A 24946-nucleotide genomic window follows, 5' to 3' on the forward strand; every position below is an offset into this window, starting at 1 on the left:
ATTGAAAGAAATGATAAAGATAATGATATATTCAACAGATACATGCAATTATTTATGTCTAAGCTGATTTCAATTTGGGTTTTTTTTTGTTCGTAAAAGCAATATCATCCACAGGAACACGAGATTTTGCATGGAAATATTTAGTCTAATGGAAATATAAATGAATTAAAATTGTTAGGTTTATAGCCACCCTGTAATCATCTGCTGTTCTTATTGTTTGTTAAAGCTGATTGAATGTGTACTTAAGACCATTATTTAAATGAATACATATTCTTACGCTTCCATCCAATCCATGCCAATACTTTTGTGCATTTCATACCAATTATCACACGCAAAACAAATGGCTTGAACATTAAATGTAAGACGAGATTCTCTGTATGTTTTTCTTACAACAAATGTACTGGCAGTCCTTACAATTGACTGTACTGCCGGTGGACGCATAATTGCCCTATGTGCTATGGGAGAATTGTTTCCACTGGCAGTGTACATGCGTACAGGCAAGAATGAATATTTTCATATAAAACCTTCACGGGATGATTTTCTAGCCGAAGTGCATTTGGTGGAACAAAGTTGGATCAAAAACGTGACTAACATAAAAATTACAAAATTATTTATTAAACCTTCCGAGGACCACATTACAAAATCTGTTCATACAAATTCTGTATATATTTTATGCAAATTTTAAATAAAAGAAATTGAATGTTATACAAATTTGACAGAGGCTGCGAAATTTGCGTGACGCAGGGTGGAATGTATGCAAAAAGATCGAAAAGGATGTGGACGTCTTTTTGAAATCACCACCGACATAGGGGAAATTACGTATTCTCGTCAATCTAAGCAGCGTCTGCACTTCTACTAGCATTTTCTCAGCGTCACGCACATATATGATGTGTCTGTTTGTTTACATTCATCTGCTGCTTGCTTCTCTATCCATTCCAATCGACAGAATTTTTCAAAACGTTTTGAAAGCGTTTTTACAACGCTCCAAACTTCTCAGGTGAGTGTGACTATTGTCGGCAGCCTCTTTTTCTTCGGCAACGTTCCCATTAGAACTGCGTGTTAACCAGCTGTTCTATTATCGGCAACTCGAAATCAACCTCATTTTGTAGTGCGTATGCTTTATTTGAAGAAAAATGTAGCATTACTGGATTGCTCGATCGTTCAAATATAATCAGATTGAAGCTGAAAGGCTAAACAATCGTTTGGACACATTCAGGGAAGTGCGTTGATGGGAAAACATAGTGAAATTAACGTTTAAATTTTGGTTGCCGAAAACAGTCAATGGGTGCCGAAGCCAACATTTACCCTATATATCGACAGCGAAGACTTGTTGCCAAAATCGGTCAATAAAAATGTATCCGTTATGGCATGAAATAAGATGGTATACGCAATTAAAATGAAGTAGTGAGATAACAAGTATCATTACAAGCTCTGCCATAGCCAGTCTTGTAAGCGGTCACGGTAGTCGACACATTTTCTGTGATAATTGACTGCCTTTGCCTCCGACACTTGTAAAGCAAGCTATCATAGTACAGTACCAAACTAAAATGTCGTATGACAGGCTCTGTCATACGACACTGTCGCCGAGACCGTCACGAATGTATGTATTTTAGTTTTTCTCATAATAAGAGCTGCTGATGGTGTGCTTGTGTGAATTCTGAAAATAGCAAGCAATGATGTCCTAGTAATAATATTTCTGATCAGAAATGGTTTGATTTACACCAAATTGAGGAATTACAACGAAATCACACATGTCATATGATAGCTATTTTGATAATTTTCTTTTAGCTCGAATGTTATTCTACCGCTCGTGTTGTGTAAGAGAGACGACGGTAGAGCATGAGTGTTCGAATACAAACAGACTGTCGCGCACGACAACGAAGCGAGTGTAGTAAAAAACGTCAACTGTTTCAACCCCTGGCCATAGCTGTTATACACATACTTTATAAATCCATAATTTATTCTCGTTCATTTTGGCGGGGTAGACATTTTTGTTACAGCGCTTTTTTCCACATGATTTTAGAAGATCGAAGTATGCTATGCTCCGGGTGGACGTGTTTGTTTTCGAGGTCGTATTTTTTGACGTAGGATTACATCTTTCGGCAACATATTGTGGGTGCAATTTCAAAAAATCAAAATCAACCGCATTACGAAAATAGGTCAGGTTTTGACCACATAGCTCTGTCAATAGCAAATGGATTTTAATTCTAGACAAGCCAAACGATTAGAAGTTTATCTACAAATCTGCTAAAATGAACACTCTATTAATTTTCAATTGATCACTATTGAAAATAACACAAATGTCCAACTGTTGTAATGGTGATCAAAATTATCACCGACTGCCTGCAAAAAGCGCTTTCTCTAACACCAGATTTAAAAATCGAATTCGATGAGGTCTCACTGAACGGTGCTCATTCAATCACCGTTTGTGGGGTGGTGTCCGGTCGTCGGTGTCAACAGCAGCATCAGCAGCAGCAGTGCATTCGGCGTGTGGCGTTGAACATTGTTCTACAGTACACAACGAAAGGCAGCCTGCAAGCAGCGAGCTGCCCTAATAAACAAATACCATAAACGAACAATAACCCACATAGTCGAACTTTTCCACAAATTATTTGGATGATACCGCAAACACGTCGTTAAGCAAAATAACCATGTAAATATAAAATAACTCATCTGTGTTGAACACCCTAATAGCTCAGCATTACAACCACCATAAATTTGTTAAAGAGTACCGTCGGATTACAACTCGTACCGTCCCATCGCAATGCTGTCCTGTATACGGAAATTGTTGGAGAAAATGATTCTTTTTCGTCTTGACAAATGGGTCGAATCGAATGGTTTACTTTCAGACACGCAATTTGGCTTTCAACTGAAATTCAACTGGCCTATGTGCAAAAACAGCAAATGGGTTCAGTTTTCTTAGACATTAAGAGGGCTTTTGATTCTGTTTGTATCGATGTCCTTTCGGATAAACTCCACGATAGTGGTCTTTCACCAATTATAAACAACTATGAGCAACTTGTTGTCTGAGAAATATATGAGCTTTTCTCATTGAAACTCGACAACTTCACGAATACGTTACATGGGTCTCCCACAGGGCTCATGTTTAAGCCCCCTTCTTTATAATTGTTATGTAAAATACATTGATGGTTGTCTTGATGAAAATTGCTCGCTAAGGCAGCTTGCAGATGACGGTGTTGTGTCCGTTATAGGGCCAAGTGCACCGGACCTGCAAGGACCATTGCAAGATACGTTAGACAATTTGTCTACTTGGGCTATGAAGCTAGGTATCGAATTCTCTCCGGAGAAAACTGTGTTGGTTGTTTTTTCTAGGAAGCATCATCCTGCACAGTTACATTTAATTTGATTTCAGTTTATGCAATTGATAAATTTTGTTTTCGTTTTGCTGTACATTTGCTCTTCTTGCCTTAGCATAACATCAAATTGAATACTTGTTTGATCAACAGGAAAAATTGATATCAAATTGAGTTTTTTGCTCTCAATTTTGATATTTTAACCGTTAAAACGACCAAAACGACAGCAACCTGAGCAATCATTATTAGCGAAATCACAACATCAAATTTAGATTTCAATTTGATCTCAGACTTTGCTCGGGTTACGAGTACATGACGCTGGATATTGGCCCTTCTTCATTCAATTCCTCTCGTGTTTGCCTCCAAGATTTTTATAGTTCCTCTGTAAATTTTGATCTGGCCATGTTGCAAGAAATCCGTGGAATACCAGATCACCATCGGTCGATGGTTGTTCCCTTAATTTTTGCAAACAAGTACCACCATATCCGTAACAACAGGAGTTTTTTCACAGATGGGTCAAATATAAACGCTTCTACTGGATTTGGAGTATTCAACGAATTTCATAGCGCCTCATATCAACTGCAAAAACCCTGTTCCGTATACGTTGCGGAACCAGCAGCCATACTCTACGCAGTAGAGCAAATTGCCTCACTATTTTATTTTTACAGATAGCCTTAGCTCGTTGGAGGCTATACGATCAATGAGGCTGATGAAGCCTCGTATTGCCTGACCGAAATCCGAGCTAAATTGAGTACTTTATCTAACTGCTCCTATACTATCACCTTAGTTTGGGTCCCATCTCATTGCTCAATTCCGGGTAATGAGAAAGCGGACTCGCTAGCTAAGGTGGGCGCTATGAAAGGCAGCACGTCCTCACCAACTGGCAACCAAAATGGAATGAGAGTGATCTGGGAAGATGGTTACATTCTATTCTCCCACAGGTATCGAACAAGCCATGGTTCAACGGATTGGACATGAGCCGTGACTTTATACGTGTTATAGGCTCATGTCCAATCACTACTCGTTAGACTCGCATTTCTTCCGAATCGGGCTCGCAGGCAGCAATTTGTGCGAGATCGACCACGTGCTTTGGTCATGCACCCTTCATTGTGTTGCTAGATCCGAGTTATCCGCATCCCTCAGGGCCCGAGGAAAACAACCTTTGCGGCCTTAGAGACATCTTGGCGAGCCCAGATCTCGATTATTTTAATTTAATTTATGTGTTTTTAAAACGGAAAATGAGCCTGGAAAAATAAACACATTAAAAAAAAAAGCTTTGATCTTGGTTTCGTTTTCCATTGGGTTTAAATTAATTTTAATTTATTCTTACTGTGCATGCTATTGTTTGCTGTTCATCAACTACGTAGGGGCTGTTCATCAACTACGTAGACAGTTTTTTGGGGACTATTGACCCCCCTCCCCCTGTCCATAAAAAACAAATATTTTGTATGGGCCGCGGATAATTGCCAACCCTTCCCCCTAAACTGTCTACGTACTTTATGGGCAGCCCCCTATTAGTTTATTTTAGCAGTATTGCATAGACAATACGTAGACAATTGTCCACACAATTTTTAAAATTTGATTGGCCCGTGGACTATCGAACTCCAGACGAAACTAGAACCGCACTACCATTCATACTGGCGACAAAGCTCTGACGAGACAACGAAACCTTACCCCCCAGCTCCTCCCCTGATCCTATCCTTCGACAATGTATCTCTCTAACCTCGAGTAAGCCGCGAGTATTCGGCCCAACTCCTACTAGACATAGAAATAAGTGAATTTTGTTACAAACAAAGAACAATGAACTATCGGCTCCGTAAAGCTAACGCGATTGAGCCTTCTAAATAAACATACTAGTTAAAAAAAATTAGATGCTATGATCATATTTTGAATTGGTAAGATACAAGAAGAGGTTGCAAAGAATGTGTTTGACATATTAAACCTGTTTATTTCACTTCATGAGAGTCACAATCAGCGATTTTTCACACACTCACTCATTCACTCAGCGATCAGCAAATCGCTGATTGTGACTCATAGAAAGCAAAATTTACAGGTTTTATGTTTCAAACGCATACTTTGTAACCTCTTCTTGTAAGTTACAAGTAAAACATGTCATCATACCATCTTTTCGTTTTATTATTCCGAAAAACATTATTTTAGCTGAAATGAGTATTTATCAACACGCCTCTAAGCAAACATGTTGCAGGTTATAAAGATAATCCTAGTTGCAGCTTACTGCCATTAATGTGTTTTTTCTTTTATATATTACTATCTGAGCCAAGGTAAGAATAAATACCAACAGTTAACTACTAACGCGTTTCTATTTATTTATGAGATATATTATAAACTATATCAATAAACCGCTTTTAGAATGTATCATATTTCGTTATAATTGTGTTCTAAAGTATCATATTTCCAGTAACTCAGAGTGTTAGAAGTCTGTTATTCTATTATTGATTAAAATATTATTGGTTTTATAGTTTTATTAGAGCATTTTTATAGAAGGTGTTATTTTTTTTGTTTTGACAAGAGTATATTTTTGTGATAAATTGAGATATTTTATCAACATCCTGTCATAACAATTGTTATAAACTACAACCGTTGTTAAAGAAAATCAGTATAACAGCGAAACACAAACTGATATAATCTTGTTATTTCTTTCAAGTCTGGTAGTGCGGTGTAATACCACAATGATGCGCTATTCAGCGCGCTACATCCGACACTATTTACAACGTATAGAACGAGAGTAAAATTGAATTTTGCTAGTTGGATACCAGTTTTCAACTGTAGCCACAATATGCGGCGACAACTTGTTGTCGTATTGGGATGCTAACAATCAATAAGGGTATTCACGTAGCGCATCGCAAATGTGTAAACAATCGTAAATACGTATACTCCATTGCACTTCAATTTGGCCTGGTTTAAAAATCAGTGAAAAATCGGCGATTGACGTGTTTGTTTACAAATGCAATTACGCACAAATCTCAAATCACTGCGGAGGTCTGTTTGGTGGAGAACAAGTCAGTTTGATGGCAATGCAAGTTAGATAAAAATGTGAAAAATGACGGTTAACGGTTAGAATCGGATAACTAGATATGGATCAAATCACATGAGAATGCATGATACTCACAGCAAAAAATAAATTTTAATATTACATCCAAGAGGATGCACTTCAATCATGTCGAAAATCTCATGTTATTTTTATGGCCTGACGCTGCTTTTACTGCTTTTGTTTATTTTTGTTGCCATAAAAAATACATGAGATTTTCGACATGATTGAAGTGCAATGATAATGTTGTCCTTTATGGTAAGTAATATTACACCATATTTTTGACACGATTGAAGTTTTTTTTTTTTTAATTCTTTATTAAAGAGATTTTTAGCCTTAGGCTAGTTCATCTCTAAACACGATTGAAGTGCATCCACTTTGATGTGATATCAAAAATAATTTATTGCTGTGTTGGACAATTTGAGAAGCCACCGAAATCCACTCTTAGCTAAAACGCATCGCATAAGAATTCCGGAATTCTTTAGCTGTTATATTGAGTGTCTGGGAACACACTCTGATCCCCTTGACAAGTTCGGGTGTCCCCCGGAGGACCATGCTACACATAAAATCAATTATTCTGCTCTGAGCTCCGCATCATTCAGAAACTATTCTACTTCTTTTCCCTGATTTTTTCCTTTTTGATGAGATTTTTGTTGGAATTTAAATTAGTAAAAAGGGTCAGATCTCACCACAGGTGGATACATTCAAATTGTTCATGGTAACCTAGCAAAATACTTTAGAAGTACGTGTAAATGCAGTGTCAAAATTATAAATTTTAGCTATTTTATAATTCGTAATTAAAAGAAGAAAAAAAACCTTTCAGTGGACTACTAATTTACCACAGATGTGCATAAGTGAATCAACACTTTTACATCATTTGTACTGCGGTGTACTTTAAATCGCCTATAGAAATCTATGAATGCGCATTACTCAACGGTGACTATGTCACCAGTTCTACATACTAAAATTAGATGCTCGCCGAGCGCTAAATATATCGATCGTTACAAGTTTTATTTAGCGATAAAAGCACCAATACGTGATCGTGTGTGTTTAGAATCGATCAGATACATGTCTGGGTTTTCGAAAATGATATGCCGCAAACCCTTAGAGTAGTTTTTCGGCACTATCTGTTTGATGGGAATTTGGCAATCCCTCTACGATAGTCCGAACATATCAAAAAAAAAAAAGTTTTAGTTTATAAGATAGATTATTAATATTCATTTTTAAATTACTCATTTAAAGCATCAAATATTTTGCTAACGTAAGTTCATGTTGTTATAGTTCAAAAGATGATTTTATTAGAGTTTTATAATTGAAAATAGGGCGTTAAAATGAGTGGACGTCGAGAAAGAAAGTCGCGCCGTTCGGCCAAAGATGAAGCACCTGTAACGATTGAACTAACTCCAGAACCGCAAACCCTAGATTTGCTAGCGGTTCCAAAACGGGGTGATTCTCCACGTGATTTTAGGAGTTTGCATAGGGAGAAATCTCCCTTTGAAATTGGTGAAAAACCAGAGAAACAGGTTGCATCACAAAAAGCAATCATAGACAAAGCACTGGTTATGGACATTTCTGGAGGTGTTACTAATGTGGATGAATACATTTCGCTCTTTTTCACGGATTCCTGCAGTCTTGATCCAGCTAGTTGTGGTGACATTTCCACAGTAAAAATCGAAATTATAGAAGAGCAACCAATTGAACCAGAGGCACCAAAACCCGCTGCTGAGCATGAGAAAACTTTAAGTGAAGCAGAAGCTGAGTTACAAGCGCAACAGGAACAAGGTAAGTCCCAAGAAGAATCCGCTCCGGCACCTGTCGAGGAAATTCCCCAGCCTGCTCCAGAACCTGTGGAAGAAGAGGTAGAAGAAGAGGAAGAAGAAGAGGAGGAAGAAGTTCCTCCACCTCGTGAGCCGACACCACCTCCTCCACCTCGTGAGCCGACACCACCGCCACCACCTCCACCAAAAGAACGAACACCCGAACCAGAATATGATTCAGACGTTGAGCTGATTCCACCGAAGGAAGAGTTCGATCCCTCAGTGTGGAAAAGTGTTGATGATATAGAACAACAATTAAAAAATAGTGAAGAAGAATCAAAGAAAGCTAAGAAAGAAGCTAAAGAACCTGCAGAAGGTAAACCATCTTCTAAAGAAGCGTCAAGGCGAGAATCTGTTCACGAAATGACAGAGAGAGAACGTGACTTAGAATGGCAACGTCAACGTCAATTAATGCGGCCGCCGCTTATTATTTCACATTTAAAAGCAAGAGCAGCTCCCAAAGGCTCCACAGTGAAACTAACATGCACTATATCTGGACCAGGGATTACAGTTCGATGGTTCAAAGATGGAAATCCGATTGAAAAAAGTTCCAAGCATACCTTCAAAGTTAGTGAAGGTTTACTGAGTTTAGAAATGGTTAACGTGGACTACAGCGATGTTGGTGAATACAGTTGTGTAATCAAAAATAAAAATGGAGAAACATCAACGTCTACGACAGTGAAAGTATATGAAAACTATGAATCAAAGCCCATTCCTCCTACTTTCATTTCAATCAAAGGTAACCAATTTGAGATTGTATTCAAGTATCATATGTGAGGTGAGTTGCGGCATTGTCAGTCATCATCGGATTTTTGGTAGAGTGGAGCAACAATCCCAATGCTTTTGTAGTAGTTATTTAAAACCTCAAGCTATTTCACTGCCATCGAAGGTCAATTAAATAGATCAAGGATCAAGTGTCTTCATAGCTGCATCATACAATTTCTATACACTTTGATATGCATCATGACAAATTCTACCCAACTTCAACATAGACAAATTCCATTTCAAAGCTTCAGAAACAGGAAATAGTAAATAGTAATTTCAGTACTTCATATGTTGAACATGCACATAATGTCTTGACTCAATATATATATATATTTATACACTTAAACAAGCAATTTGCATGAAACTTTGTATAATTGCTTATTTTAAGCAATCGTTGATACTTGTGCTTAAATTTGGACATTTTGAATTTTACAAATATTTTCAAAATGGCGTATTATATATTTTTCACTTTTAATCGAAATGATATGTGAGAGAAAGTTGTAGGAAACAATAAAATCTTTCTTGAGAAAATTTTGTGCGGATATTTTTTTAATATTTCTAATCAAAAAGCTCCTTTAATTAACAATTGAGAGCTTTCTATGCCAATATTCCAATACAAACCATACAAGTCAAACAAATGTCCTCCGGTTGGTTTACCGAGCCATTACCGATTAGGCTATCTGAGGCCCAAAACTTTCAAACTAGACTCTTGAAAAATTGAGGAAGATAAAACTTTTGGTAATTTTTCAAAATGAAATTTTTGACACCAAATTTCAAATGCACAGTTACGATTCTTAATTTAGTTTTTTAGTTTAGATTATTTAAGCTACGTGGAAAAAAATTGCACAAAAAAAACATTTTTACAATAGAACGAATAACGACAACTGGTATTGAGCAGACTTATATAAATTTCTTGGTATGGCGTTTGCGCTACAATATTCAAGAATTAATCTTACGTAATCAACCATATTTGAGAGTTGATCTTACACAAGCTACTTAAAGTGTTTTCTGCTTCTACCTGTCTTTGAGATGGCATAGGTCAGCAAAAAGCAACAGTATGTTCCCCGAGGGGGGCGTCACATCTAAATCTCAATTCTAGATGTTTGAAAAATCTCACAAATCAATCTACGAACAATCTTCTTTCATTTCTCGCATCTACTTGCATCGTGCATCATATTTTTGCCGGAAATCTTCAGAATCGTCATCAATCTTCTTTCTATCTACTCAGCGTGCGCGCAGATGCCCCCACCAAAACAAAATCTTTCCTGTATCGTAGATAGAGTCGTCCCCCACGATGTTCCCGTACTTTCTGCAGCATATTAATAACTTACAGCAACTTAAAACAAAAGCAAAAAACCTCTGCTACTGTCAAAGATCGCAAATAGTAAAGAGGCTGAATTCGTTGAAGTGGCCTCGGAAGTGGCGACATCTCATCCATTTGACAGGTTGTCTGCACGATTGGAATGACTTTTCCCAAGACCTTGACACATAAGCGATTGTTCCAATGTTGACGTGTCATCTCTTTCTGAGTTCAGGCTCTTTAGTAGATCGTAGTAGATCGTAATGACACGTGTACTTTACGACATTTTCGCCTCACATCTTTACAGTTTTTTCGTAAACAAACCTTCCCAATATGTCAAATTCCTATGAAAAAAGTGAGACTAAAACGTCATGTACTTTCCTACGATCTACTAAAGAGGCTGCGTGATAATATGTAGTGGAGTGTTAAGTTTGAACCATTTTGTGACAGATTCTGGTGGAATTTTGCATGAATTTTTGTTTGTTATGTGATACGAGCACCAGAACACAAACGTAAACAATGACTTCTTCCAAGAATTTCGCGAGAATGAAAACTCGCCCAAGTAAACCACCACGATTGCACATGGGAAAAAATGGACGGAAAAATACATTTAATTGTGTACCACAGAAAACTCTCACTTCCTGTTTTCTCCCCAGTATGAAATAATTTCCATTCGATTCCGCAAGTTTTTTTTTTCTAACAGAAATGATATAAACCATTTTTTTGCTACAGCGTGTTTCGGAAATGCTACAAAATAAAATGTATTTTTTCATTCACTTTTTTCCATTGTGCATGGACTTTGAACTCCGAGAAACTTACAAAAGAAGTTATTGTTTACGTTTGTGAAATTGACCCTTATGAACGCTCAGTGTTGAATCTGCATTCATTTTTAACCAACATGCTTCAGCTACTGCAGTTACATAGCATTCTTACTCAGTACAATGTTGAAAAAGTTAATCTAAATTTCAGCAATATAAAGCGCATCAACGCCATTTCAGCTTTCTAGCCAGAGACAACAGGACTCTGAGTGTAGCATGTTTGGTCACAGGGGCGAACACTTCATCGTAATCGACGCCCTCGTCGACGCCATAGCACTGAGTGAATCTCTGCGCGACGATCCCTGCTTTGTAGCGGACGATTTCATTTAATTCGTTCCGTTTCACTTTGAACACCCAACTACTGTCTACAAGTTTCTTGCCCTTCGGAAGTGGCACCAACTTCCACGTCTCATTCTGCTTATACGACTGGATTTCGCTATCCATCGCTCCCTTCCACGAATATCGATCTGGGCTGGACACTGTTTGCTTGTACGTCGCTGGTTCCTGCATCTTCTGCGTCACAACACCTACCACATAATCCAACAAACGGCTCGGTAGCACGCCACGGGTGCGACGACCTTGTTGATTTGCACTTTCTTATTCTTCACTCACTTCATCGTCTTTTTCCTCCTCCTTCACCGCGAGGGGATCTTCATCTGGATCGGGATCGGCCACATAAAAATAATCTTCACGCTCACTGTCTTCGCTCGCCGATTCTTCATCTTCTTCGCCGCTATCGGCAGTTTCTTCTTCCGCTGCCTACTGCTTCGGGAGCACCTCAGGAAAAGGCCACTCGATCACACTACTAGACAAATTTTCATCAGATGTCACTTTCGAATCCATTCTATGTGACGATGCGTCCTCCATAACTTGGCGTCACGGCTTATTGTGACTCTGTCAGTCGAGGTATCAACAAAACGGTAACACGTCAGAGTACCCAATAAACCTCAGCTTCCTCGCTTTACTGTCAAATTTTCCCCATTTGACATCGGGAATGTGGACATAAGCAAGACAACCATATACTTTCAAATGGCTAAGTATCGGTTGCCTCCCATACCACTTTTCATACGGAGTCTTGTCAACCGATCGTGACGGAAGTCGGTTCTCTAAATAAGCAGCCGACAGTACGGCCTCGCCCCAGAACCGCTTATCCAAACCCGCATAAAGGAGCATCGTCGTTGCCATTTCTTGCTGCGACCGGTTCTTCCGCTCAGCTACACCATTCCGCTGTGGCAAGTTCCGGAGAATTATGGCAATTCGCAACGATTCTTGCAACTCTTGTCCTGCTGTCGTCAATCTATCGAACAGCTCTTCGATTTCCAGAAGATGACACTCCAGATCACCACACTCGGACAAGTTCAACGAACACAATTTCTTCAGCAACGAAACGCGAGAAGTCATCGTAGACTTTTCGTGGTACGCACGAAGTTGCGCCTAAAATTATTTCGCGTCTTTCGCACATTTTAACACGCTATACTGGCTTTCTTCTACACACAACCCGATAGTATCACGAGCTTTCTGTTCGTCTTTCTTCCACTGTGCCGTCACCGGCTCCGGTTTCGCGTTGGTAATAACATACCAGATCTCTTCCCGCATCAACATCATTTCCATGCGGAATTTCCAGCTCTGCCAGTTCTGGTTGTTGAGCTTGGCAAACATAAGTTTGCTCAAATTCACCATCTTCACACAACACAAGAGGCACTCGCGACGTGTAAAATAAAACGGACCATGAAATCACATTTTCGCAATATTTTGACCTTCCGCCACTTGCTTGTAGAGAAAGGATGGAACTGCGACATTGCTCTGGACCCATAACCTATGGGTGGACCGAAGTGGACATAGTTCTCACGGGTCGCAAGCGGACACACACGTATTGCCTTCGGAAGGATCGACAAATAAATACGCACGACACGTCACGGAAGAACAAACTAAACTTTACTATTGTTGTTGTTATGTACACATGAAACATATAGTGTTGCTAGAAGGGCCGTCATGCACATATAAGCAAAGATGAATTCTAAGATGAAACTGTCGGAAGAAAAACTTTGTATTTTAGTGTCCTCTTTCACGGTCCCTTTCATCCAATGAATACCCCCCGTATTCAAGGTAATTTTGTGGTTTAGCTGCTACACGTCCCCACGGTAGCTGAAATAAACACGAGTGTTCACCGGTTGATATAAGTGCCATAAAAGTTTATGTATGGTGAGGGGTAACACAATGTAAATACCATCAAATTTAAGCGTAATATCGCATAAATTATCAATGAGCTCTAGATGGCATACACTAAAATAATTGTTTACAAGCTTGTATACATAAACTGTCAATAAATGCATAATTGTCCCATATGGATTTTTGTCAGAAATGAGTTAACCATTAAGACCCAAGCGCAATGACAGCGGAAGCGGAATGGTAATGGTAGCGGAAAAGCCCGATCTGAGTATGACTACTTGTCGGATTGAAAACTAGTTAGATCCAAATCGACTTAGGTTAGGCATCTTGATGTCATTCGTGACCACTGTCAAACTTGCCGTTTTCGTTCCACTTCCGCCCCATTGCGTTTGGACCTTTAGAATCGGTTGTAAACTACTGGCATTTACATTGTGCACTAAAAGTTACGTGTTTTATTCAGAAAATATTTTGAAAATACCAAAACTACACAGCAAAAAATTAATTAATTTGTTAATTTTTGTGGCCATAAAAATTACATGATTGATGAAATTATGATGATGAAATATTAAAATTTATTTTTTGCTGTGTAGGTTGTCCAATCCATAGGAGAATGTAGAGAAACAAATTTTCAACAGCGTTTGTCACAGCTTGCTGTTTTTCTAGATAGGACTGATTTGCTTTATGGGCAGTACCTACTAGAGAGGGTCTAGTATAAGAGAGGAACGGACTGGCTGGTTTTGAGCTAAGAGGAAGAGGAGACAATAGGGGGCCTTTATGAACCAATTTTCTGTCAAACGCGAACCGCCTGATTGGTCGGGCGAACGTAGTAACACCAGAATTTTTACAACAGCAAATCTATTTTCTTGTATGTTGACAGTCGACTGCGTCGCCCATATTGAAATAGTTTTTGCACGGTCGTTTCTGCGAGAGAAGAAGAACACGTCCCAGACAAAAAGAAGCCAGTTGTCTCCTCTTCTTCTTAGGTTTTGAGCCAAACGAACTGTCAAAGCCAGAGCCAATCGAGCAGCGCCTATCTTGATTGCATTGCTAGTGTTGCTAGAAATCACCTAGGCATAGGTTGCCAAGGCAGTTTGTTTTGAATCCACTTCTCTCTCATACTAGACCCTCTCGTGTACCTACAGCTTCTAAACAATTTCTAAACAATTGATCATGCCAAATAGATTAAATCAGTGCTAACATTTGAAAACGGCACAAAAGCCATTTGTAAACAAATGGTTTGTGGGCCCTTTACTCACTACTTGAAGTACACCCACGCGACACAACAGCAACATCGAGTAGGGGAAATTTTCCCCTACCTGACGATGCTGTTGGTTTGCGTGGGCGTCCTTCGGGTAGCGAGTAAAGGGCCCACAAACCATTTGTTTACAAATGGCTTTTGCGCCGTTTTCAAATGTTAGCACTGAAATATAAAACGTAGGGAAATTTTACACAACAGCTAAATCTGATTTTTTCCCTGTCTAGGCTAAACCTCGAGGGGCACGCACTAGTCTTTCAATACTACACACACCGACAAACCGACATGACACTTAATTCTGACTTATGTCCGAAAATCGTAAACGGCCGATTCAAATGTGCAGTGATCCAGTGAACTGTCAAAACCATAGGATTTTTTGATCTAGATAAAAATATTTTTTTCCAGAATAGATCAGACATGAACCAATTTATAACTTTTGCATGCTGGTTCATGGCTTAGCTAAATATTTCCCGCGAACACGGAGCCAGATGGCAGTAGTGTGCTCTGGTCAGATATTTTATTGTTTTTGCTATGGTCATTCATGTCGGTTTGTCGGTGCTACACAGCCTGCTAACCAAATATTTAAAATATTGCAATTACCGCATTAAATACACTCTTAATTTCAATAAATACTTTAATCACTCACAAAATTTTATTTTAAAATTATTTTCAATATCGTTAAATAATTTGTCGTTAATCATTTGTTAATTACTTTCAATACCGCTTAGAGTATTTAAATTCAAATTGTTACACTCTTCAAAGTATTTAAATTACTACGATGTATTTTAAATATCACGCACTTATATCCGGAAGGGTGCGCCCCTCGCTAAACCTAAATGTGTTCCCATTTGTGTAGCTTTAGTGTTATGTCTTATACCATTCAACTCAGCTCGATGAGATCGTTAATTGTATGTATGTGTATGCGTGTGTAACAAGATATTGGGACTCATGTTTCTCGACAACCAATGAACCGAATTGGATGCAACAACCTTCAAATGAAAGATACCGGTCAACTGGTTCCGGAGACTAAATCCGACCTTAACCCGTAAATTACCAGGACGAACGAATTTTTTTCAGCAATGCCTCATCGGATTTTCATAAACTTTGGTTTTTATTCAAGTGGAATAGTTGAACTAACTATTGTCGTAGGTACCGCCCCCTAGAACCCTCCTCGTTCTTGGGAGATGCAAATATGTCTGTGTTTTTTTTTTTTTTTCCTTTTTTACTCAGGTTGACCAAATGTTATAAATTTTCATGCGAATCGGTTGTCTAGTGCAGGAAATGATATCAGATAGATAAAATATGATTAGTAAGACTGAATTTAGAAATTTCCATAACGTATGGCTACGATAATATCGGTACCCGGAGTCGCGGAAATCGATTCTGTAGGACATAGTAATATCTCAGGCAAAAGTATCTTGTGGCATGTCAAATCATGTCAAATAGGTAGAATCAAGTGAATGAAGATGATTTGAGATGATTTTGGCCAGTTTGGTATCGGTTCCGGAACGCGGATCTGTGAATTTCGGCGAACGGTTTGTTGGAATAATAATTATTTGTGGTAATTCCTTTGGCATATGGTCACATCCCAAGTAGCATTTCTTGTTTTATTGCACTCTATTAGTGGTTTTTGAGATCAATTTTATAAAACCGTCAATAAAATTTATAGCTCCAGCACAACCTTTTGATAACCGCTATAAGATCGTCTTCCAGTGCACCACTCTTGATAAGGTTTATAAAGCATGTTTGAGAATCACAATAAAGCTGTCTTAAAACCTTTTGTAAGAAAGTCCCATACTCTACCATACTCTACAAAGGGTTCTCATAGCCTCTTTAAGAGTAATATTGTATCCAAGCAGTTTTATTACGCTTTGGTGAAAATCAGTTATGAATCCATTTAATTTTTATTGCATCAAAGCAACCGCCATAAATTAGCTTGTTGTTGTTTTGGCCTGTTGAAACTTTTTTTCCATATGGTAATCTTTAGCTGAAAAAATAGGTTTGAGTGTTGGTGTCAAGATTACCATGCAATCAATTTTGTTTCATGACGACATAACTGAAAATCTTAAAGAAAATATATGACTTTTTAGAAGTTCCAAAACATATGCGCTTAAATATTTATCGTGTATATTGGGATAATATGAGCGTTAAATAAATGCGCTTCAAAAATAATTCAAGTTAACAAAAAAGATTGTTTTAGAAATCAAATTAATTTGATGGAATCAACTTAATTTCACAGAAAATAGACCTCAATAAATAAATTCTCATACCAATGCACACTGGAAATCAGTTCGGATTTCTAATTTAGCCATTATTTTATTGAAATTTCTTGGATTTTATTCCAAGGCTAACGGGATTTTCATAATGACAATATGGTGACAAAGGACAGCAGGCAAGAAAAATACCAAGCGCAATTTCTTAAAATGTCTAATGCTTACTTTTTTTTTGCTTTATTAGAGAGATTTTCCCTAATGCTTACATGGAAGCAGAACAGAAAAGCATAAAGCATGATTTTATTTCGAGCACTATTTTTTTTACAAGAGCAATTCATTTTTTTATTTGAGGGTAAACGTATATTCCGATGAATTTTACAAACATTTGGAAAAGTTTTGAATGGTACATTAAACTTTATGAAAAGTTATGCGTGATTTCAACTTTTTTGTCCTAGAACTGTCACCATTCCATGTATTTCGACCAAGATTTGACAGTTTCACCGCATGAAAAAAAGGAAAGAAAGGAAAGAAAATTTGCAATGCTGATTGTTGAATTGTTGTTACCATCCACGACTGTAAATCTGATAAGAGACGCAAGTTGGCATAGGTATCATCCTCCGACTCCAGATAATTATATATTTCCTCTTCATGAGTCATTTTTGGTGTAGCAATGTGTCCATTCTTCACTTCGAATGGTTCAGAATGGTGAAGAGGCACACTCTTTACAGCTTCTTTTGTGACATCCGCAGAAAATGCAGCGGCATTTTTTTTGGAGTTATTCACGAAGGTTTGCTTTTGGTTTTTGGTTTGGTGAAAATAGCATAAGCATCAGTTGGTTTTTTTATTAGCTTTATAGAGGTTTTGTAGATAGCTATGAGTATGTTCCATGACTTGCATTGTATATGACCGTCATAAAGCTGAAGGTAATGGTTGCAGCTGCAATAAAACCTTTATAAATTTTGAATATAGCCAAGCAGCTCTAGATTTGTTACTTGGGTATTGGCTTCGGTTCCGGGATTCCGGAATTCCGTTTAATATATTCCGCAATAATTTCCAATAATTATTATTTGTGGGGTATAAATTCCGGAATCCCGGAACCGATGCCAATGTGACCATAGCCACAAATAATCTTTATTGACCTTATCTTATCATGCTAATATGATTTGTTATGCAACATGATTATTATACCGCGAATGTTACTGTGGGGTATAAAATCGGATTCCACGGATTTCCCGGAACCGTTGCCAATGTGTCCATATGAAATGAGATAATATCGATAATATCGTAGCCATACGTTATGGAAATTTCTAAGTTCAGTCTTACTAATCATATTTCATCTATCTGATATCATTTTCTGTACCAGACAACCCATTCGCGTGAAAATGTATAACATTTGGTCAAACTGGTTAAAAAAGTACAAAAAACACAGACATATTTGCATCTCCCAAGAACTATGAGGGTTCTAAAGGTGCGGTATCTACGACAAAAGTTAGTTCAACTATTCCCCTTGAATAAAAAACAAAGTTTATGAAAATCGGATGAGGCATTGCTGAGAACGAGTTTGTTGTAAAAAATTCGTTCGTCCTGGTACTTTACGGGCTAAGGGGATTCCTTGTAGGGTCCACAAATGGCCGCCACGTAGGCTATAAATGCACTTCCACCTCGAATATTTAATTACACAAATCTCGGAAATTAGTGCCTCATTTCACCTGAAATTGCTGCTGCATGAATGCTGCAGCGCAGCAAACGTGGAGTAACAGTTTCATTGTGGTACGTGTCATGGAAACTAATATTTGTGCACTTAAAATTTCGAAGTGATAGCGACAATAAGGATCTCACAACGAAACACCATAAACGATTAAAAACCATCATGTGACACATCAAATGACATGAGAATTCAAAAACCAGGTCAATCGTAGGACCACACAAGCCAAATGCAACCACGAATACCCCAGGAGATGTGGTAAGTGTAACTAGGGTAAAAATCCATCAAGCGATACCTTAAATCTCATGAGAATTCAAACACCAGTTTAATGGTAGTCATTTGTATTGCCCAAGACCACACTAGCCACATCCGACCATGTTCCGGATACTATCGGGAAACTGGAAAGTGTCTGTCTAGGGTCAACATCCATCATGTGATACCTCACATGAGAATTCAAAAACCAGTTCAATGGTACACACTTTGAAAAAGTAGTGTAAATTTTTGTTAATATGATGCAGGGGAATTGGCTCTAATGTTGGCCTATGGATCTAAGATTGGGCCCATCGCTAAAAATCTGATATTTATCAATTTTATCTAGATGAACGCTTCATTGGGACGGTACTAATAGATATTTTTGGTCGCTATTGAAAATTTAGTCGATTGATGAATTTATGTATGGACCCAAATTAGAGGCATTTAGGCCGACATTACATCCATTTCCTCTATCATAAAAGTTCACATTAAAGATCGTGTAAATTTATGTGATATTTCATGAATTATTCCAAATATTGTATGAATCCGTCCAGCTTTGTAAACAACATTACTCACAAGTTGATAGTTTACGTGAAAAATAAAGTTTACTCATTTAAATATATAGTCATTTGGAGTGCCAAGGACCACATTGGCCCACCTGACATGTTCCGGGAAGTGGCCAGTTTCTGACTAGGGTTCAAATCAATCATGCCATACCTTAAATCACTTTAGAATATATAAACTAGTTCATTTGGAGTGTTCAGGACCATACCGTCCACATCTGGACATGTTCCTAATATTCCCGGGGAAATGGATAGTTTCTGACTATGGTTCAAATCGAGGGGGACGACTCTATCTACGATGCAAAAAAGATTGTGTTTTGCTGTGGCTAGCTGCGCGCACGCTGAGTGGATAGAAAGAAGATTGATGATAATTCTGAAGATTTCCTGCAAAAAGATGATGAGCGATGCAAGTAGATGCGACAAATGAAAGAAGATTTTTCGAAGATTAATTCGCTAGTGTAAGATTTTTTGAGCATCTAAACTTGAGATTTAGATGTGCCGCCCCCTCGGTTCAAATCCAATATGCAATTCCTCAAATCTCATAAAAATTCGAAAGCCAGTTCAATAGATGTAATTTGGAGCACCCAGGACCACATCCAGACATGTTCTGGGTGCCCCCGGGGAAGAGAACAGTTTCTGATTAGGGCCTCAAATCTCATGAAAATTTAAACCAGTTTAATTGAAGTATCGCATCACATGAGAATTCATTTATAACTTCACATCATATGAGCACTTTTGTCGGAATTTATTTATATTTATATTATAGTGAGATCTCATCCTAAGTGGATTAATTCCAGTTTTTGTATAGATTTTTTGAACTATTACCGCAATTACAAGGCGTTAATTCTTATCAATAAATAGGTGAAATGGCTCTAATGTTGGTCTATGGATCTAAGATTGGGCCCATCGCTAAAAATCTGCTATTTATCAATTTTATCTAGATGAACGCGTCATTATGACGGTACTAATGTATATTTTTAGTCGCTATTGAAAATTTAGTCGATTGCTGAATTTATGTATAGGCCCAAATTAGGGACATGTAGGCCGACATTACCTACATTTCCCCTACTATATTAAATTAATAAGAAAATCTTACAGTTTTTGTTTTCTTGATCTGATTTGTGTTACTTCATGCGAGAAATTGACGATTACAAAGTTGGGAGGAAAATGCTTTACTAATGTCAACAAACTTAGTGCTAAATTTATTAGCTAGAGAAAGTTATGAAGAGAAAGAAATTCTATCCTCTTCCTAACATTATATGACAAATAATATTCACACTAAATCTCATGTTGACATTAGTAAAGCATTCTCCTCCCAACTTTATATTTTTGGTTATTCAATTTGTTTGCATAAAAAGTTGTACTTTTAGATCTAAAACAGCTTGCATCTTTAGTTCTTAGTGTGATAAAGATTGGTTAGTACTCAATGAAAAATGTTTTTTAAAACTCTAATCTATGAAGGAAGAAAGTATCCTGGTCATTCTCATATTTACCTAGAGGTTACAATATTTTTTTTTATAAAATAGTTTGTGCTAGCATCAGACCACCGCTTTTACTATTGAAAGTCTAGCATTAATGTTTGTTTGGAGTATTGTGCATGCGACTGAAAACTGATGCGACGTTTTCGCTAACAACTTTTGAAATCCTAATGTCACCAGTAAAAGGATCGAACACGACACGACACTAGCTATGGTACTAACAAAACTGTCAATGAAATAAAAGTAGGTGCTTCCCGATTCCACTCGCGTTTATTTCAACAGTTGATTAGAAACTAGTGAGTGTACCTAGTAAGGGTCTGGAGGAGTGGTTTTGTCTTATGTTGAGCCAAACGAACCGTTAAAGTTGAAGCCAAGAGTAGTGCCTTTTTTATGTCCACTGACAGAGTTGCTAGAAACCATCTAGGCATTGGGTTGCCAAGACAGTTTATTTTGAATCCCCTCTTCTCTAATCTAGACCTTCGAAAAAAATGTACCCCCCTCCTTCAATTAGGACCATACACACGTGATTTTGAGACCAAATGTCATCGAAACCGTTTGTTTACATCATAACCCAAGTAACATTTGTAGTTTTATTGTTGTCTATTAGCGGTTTTTAAGATCAATTTAAAAAAAAAACTGTTAATAAAACCTAAGCGCTCCACCACAACCTCCTGATAGCCGCTATAATATTGCCTTCCAGCTAAATGGACCACTCTCGATAAGGCTTTTAAAGCATGCTTGAGAATAACAATAAAGCTGTTTTGAAACACTGCGGAAACAATCTCCATATACTACAAGAGGTCGTCATAACCTCTTTAAGAATAATATTAAATTCATGGAGTTTTATTACGCTCTGTTCAAAATCAGCTATAAATTCAATTTGATTGTTTATTGCTTGACAGCAACAAGATCTGAAACGAAAGGTGACTAATGGCAGCTTTTTTTTTGTTCTAATGCAAATGCACATTAAATTTTATCGAGTATGTTGGAGTCTAAAATCAATACGCTACAAAAATAGTTCAGATTAATATAAAAAAGTAAATTGAAACAAAATTTAATTCGATTGGTTTATCTTAGCTTCCAAGAAAATCGATCTTAGCACTTTCGATAATATGGAAGCACACAGAAATTAATTCCAGAGCATCAATTTATCTAATAGTTCCTTAGATTTTTTTAAGGCCAAACATTTCCATAACACCAATATGGCGTTTGAGTTGTTGGCTGTAATTACGGAAAGCAATAATGATTTTGACAATAAATCTAATTTCGCTTCATTGTGCTAACAATGAATCTACTTGGTCGATGCATTACCGTTTCAAATCCACTATAAAACTAATACTTTTCAATAATGTTCTCGGAGTCAGACAGACTAGCCCTCAACTGAGTTGTCAATCGACTCGCACCAGAGGAGAAGAAGAATAAGACAAGACGTCCGATAGCTCGTTCAATGAAAATTCAGCCAGGGTTGTTTAGAGGCGCAGTTTGGAGAATGTTTAATCTTCCTGATCGTCAGGCCAGCATTGCGTATCCAGCTCCAGCTCATGCATAAGAAGTGAAGATGATTCAAAACGGTGGGGTGGTAGACTTTCTCGAGCTGCCTCCGTGACATCCGCAGAAAACACAGGAGAACTTGTTTCTTGGCTGGAGCGACTTGCGAAAGGTTCCGGCTAAAGCACTTTATTTTACTGAAACGGACTCATGTTTACAATTTGGATAAAATTGTTCCGTACATTTCCATTGAAAGTTTCAGAATCCTTGAATCTTTATCGTAAATCCATGGTGGAAAAAGTTTTTAGTTGCGTTGGTTTCTTACCATTTTGACAAGTTGGAATTGAGTACCACTGTTTTAAAATGGATGCTTCATAGCCAACTAGTTTTATTGCAGCTGCTTATAAATCAACATTAGGATTGGTTGTCAGGTTTAATGAGAACAATTCAAATTGGCTTCATCAGACACTATAAAGCAATCATAAAACCTTTCATTAATCTAAATAGCAGCAGTTGGTTTTATGATACGATTTATTTATTGTAGATAGCTTATAATATTTTATAACTTTTTATGAAAATGTGTATGACCCTCATAAAACTATTGGAAATTGTTGTTACTTGGGAATGAAGATTTTCAAATCTCAAAATAATGCAAATTATATTGTACAACATGCAAATTTCCATCGGGAGTGGTCATATTTTACGATTTTCTACAGCTGAACTGATTTACAGCTCATTTAACCTTAATGTGTCCGGAACTTTTTTCTCAACAAAATATGTGGAAGCAGCCAGTTCACTGCAAAATCGATACAGAAAACAAAATATTTCACGTGGATGACGATTTCAAGCACATGCGATGGATAAATTAATCAGAAAAGGTGAACATATCTCCCTCTTCTTATTGGCGAACTAACGGCAGCGCTCGAGGCGAATAGGATAAATAGAAAAATGATGATTGTTTCAAAATTTTGCACGGTTAGGTATAGAAGAAAAATCATAAAAAGCATTTATTATCAGAAAGAAATATTTGATAATTTTTTATTGATGCTCATGATTGCATTGAATTGGATTGATGGGAAAATAATCAGCGGCGCCGGTGGTGTAGTAGTAAACGTGATTGCCTCTCACCCTAGCAGGCCTGGGTTCAATCCCAGTCGGCGCCTCCGGGATGTTCTGAGGCATAACATCTCTGATCACGCCTGCCTTCGGAAGGGAAGTAAAGCCGTTGGTCCCCGGTTCATGAGTTGATGGGTCGATAGGTGGTAGGGTCCAGGTGTGGGAGCTGTCTCCCTGCCGTCAGTAGTATTGATGCTCAGCACGGAAAATATAAAAGTAAACCCTAAAAGCTACCCGATAGACGTATAATCTTAAATTTTTATTTTTTTTTATTAGTTTTCGTTTCAATCTATAGATTTCAACTTTTCTAACCCCGTGTTATAAAAAATACTATATTCGTAAAATATAAGCATTTTAAAATTATTCTCTCATAACACGCCGTGCAGAATTTTGAAATCATCATCATTTTTATAGTTCTCCTATTTGTCACAAGCGGCGCTTTATGGTATCGTTTGATCGCCAATGCTTCAAGGTGAAAATTTCAGCCCTCATCACTGATTCGAGGGATCCCCTATTCACCACCAGGGGCTGAAACGATTGCTTAGTTTCGATTGGATTCGCTTATTGACACAATTAACTTTATAAATAGTTTTTTTAACATGTTTCATGTTCTCCAAATAACTTCGTAATAGCAGGCTGTAGAATTTTGACAACTATAGACGAGTTGTTTATTTTTTTTTAAGGTGAACAAATTTGTTCAAGATGCCAAGACTCCTAAATTTCAGAGTAATAAGTTTTATTCTAGCGCCATCTATACGAATGAGTTTCGGACTATCTGTTTGTGTCAATACACAAGGTCCTTATTTAAATGATATATTTTACTGAATACACCAAGTCACGGAAATGCTTCGATTCGGAAGTATTCATGTTGTCCCGTTAGATTGCATTCCTGGCCCATTCTCTCCTCACATACACCTCTGTGGGATATAGAAAAGGTGTCTATGAGAACCCTCTTAATTATTAAGCTTAGAACCAATTAGATCCAATATACTACGAGGATTTGGGCCCCAGATAGCATACGGTATTAACAAGCCGGAGGTGATAGGTTCGAGTTCCAGTCGGTCTAGGAAATCTTTCCGGGCACGTGTTGGAAATTTTGTCATCTTCCCTGGGCATAGAATATCATCGTGTATAAAGCAAGGAGAATGGCTATGATAGTGCGAAATTCAAAATAAATTAAATTGGTTATCGGTTGTGAAAATTTTACCGGTATTCATTTAATTTATCAATATGAGCCAAACAAAAACAGTTTTCAAAACAAATATTCCCAGTAACACCAACCCTAAGTTTTAACGTCTTTTAAACAACGCGTTAAATATCGTAACCGCTCTACACATCCGAATTTATGACTGCCAATGCCACCCTTCACGTGTATATTTTAAGCGTTTAGAAAATGCAGCGTTATTTTTTTTTTGGTTTTATGGCACTTGTAAAGCTAACATTTGTCTATGTAATTCATTATTGTTATATTAAATGTTTACTGTTTGAAAGTTGGCTTGCATGGAGCTAGTAGTAGCATGCGAAGAAAAACAAACTTACGAAATTTCCAAAATGTGTATGTTAATTCCCATTCAACTAAAGTTTACTTTAAATTCATTATCTTTAGAAATAATATTATGATTTACCTATTAAAACTAAATAGAA

At 37.5% G+C, this 24946-nt stretch overlaps 1 protein-coding gene across 1 annotated transcript in view; it reads left to right on the top strand.

Annotated features, from left to right (window-relative positions):
* Positions 1-7512: 7512 nt before the first annotated feature.
* The window catches only part of LOC135714692 (muscle M-line assembly protein unc-89-like), a 44001-nt gene continuing 26567 nt past the window's right edge, over positions 7513-24946 (top strand). Inside the window, exons 1-2 of the mRNA XM_065238078.1 lie at positions 7513-7624; positions 7686-8919. Coding sequence (XP_065094150.1) covers positions 7695-8919 — 1225 coding nt within the window. The 5' untranslated portion in view covers positions 7513-7624; positions 7686-7694. The remainder of the gene's footprint in view (positions 7625-7685; positions 8920-24946) is intronic.

Source organism: Ochlerotatus camptorhynchus, unplaced genomic scaffold, assembly GCF_037179485.1.
Source record: "Ochlerotatus camptorhynchus isolate MF236.1 unplaced genomic scaffold, CSIRO-AGI_Acam_v1.1 ptg000696l, whole genome shotgun sequence".
Lineage (NCBI taxonomy): Eukaryota > Metazoa > Arthropoda > Insecta > Diptera > Culicidae > Ochlerotatus > Ochlerotatus camptorhynchus.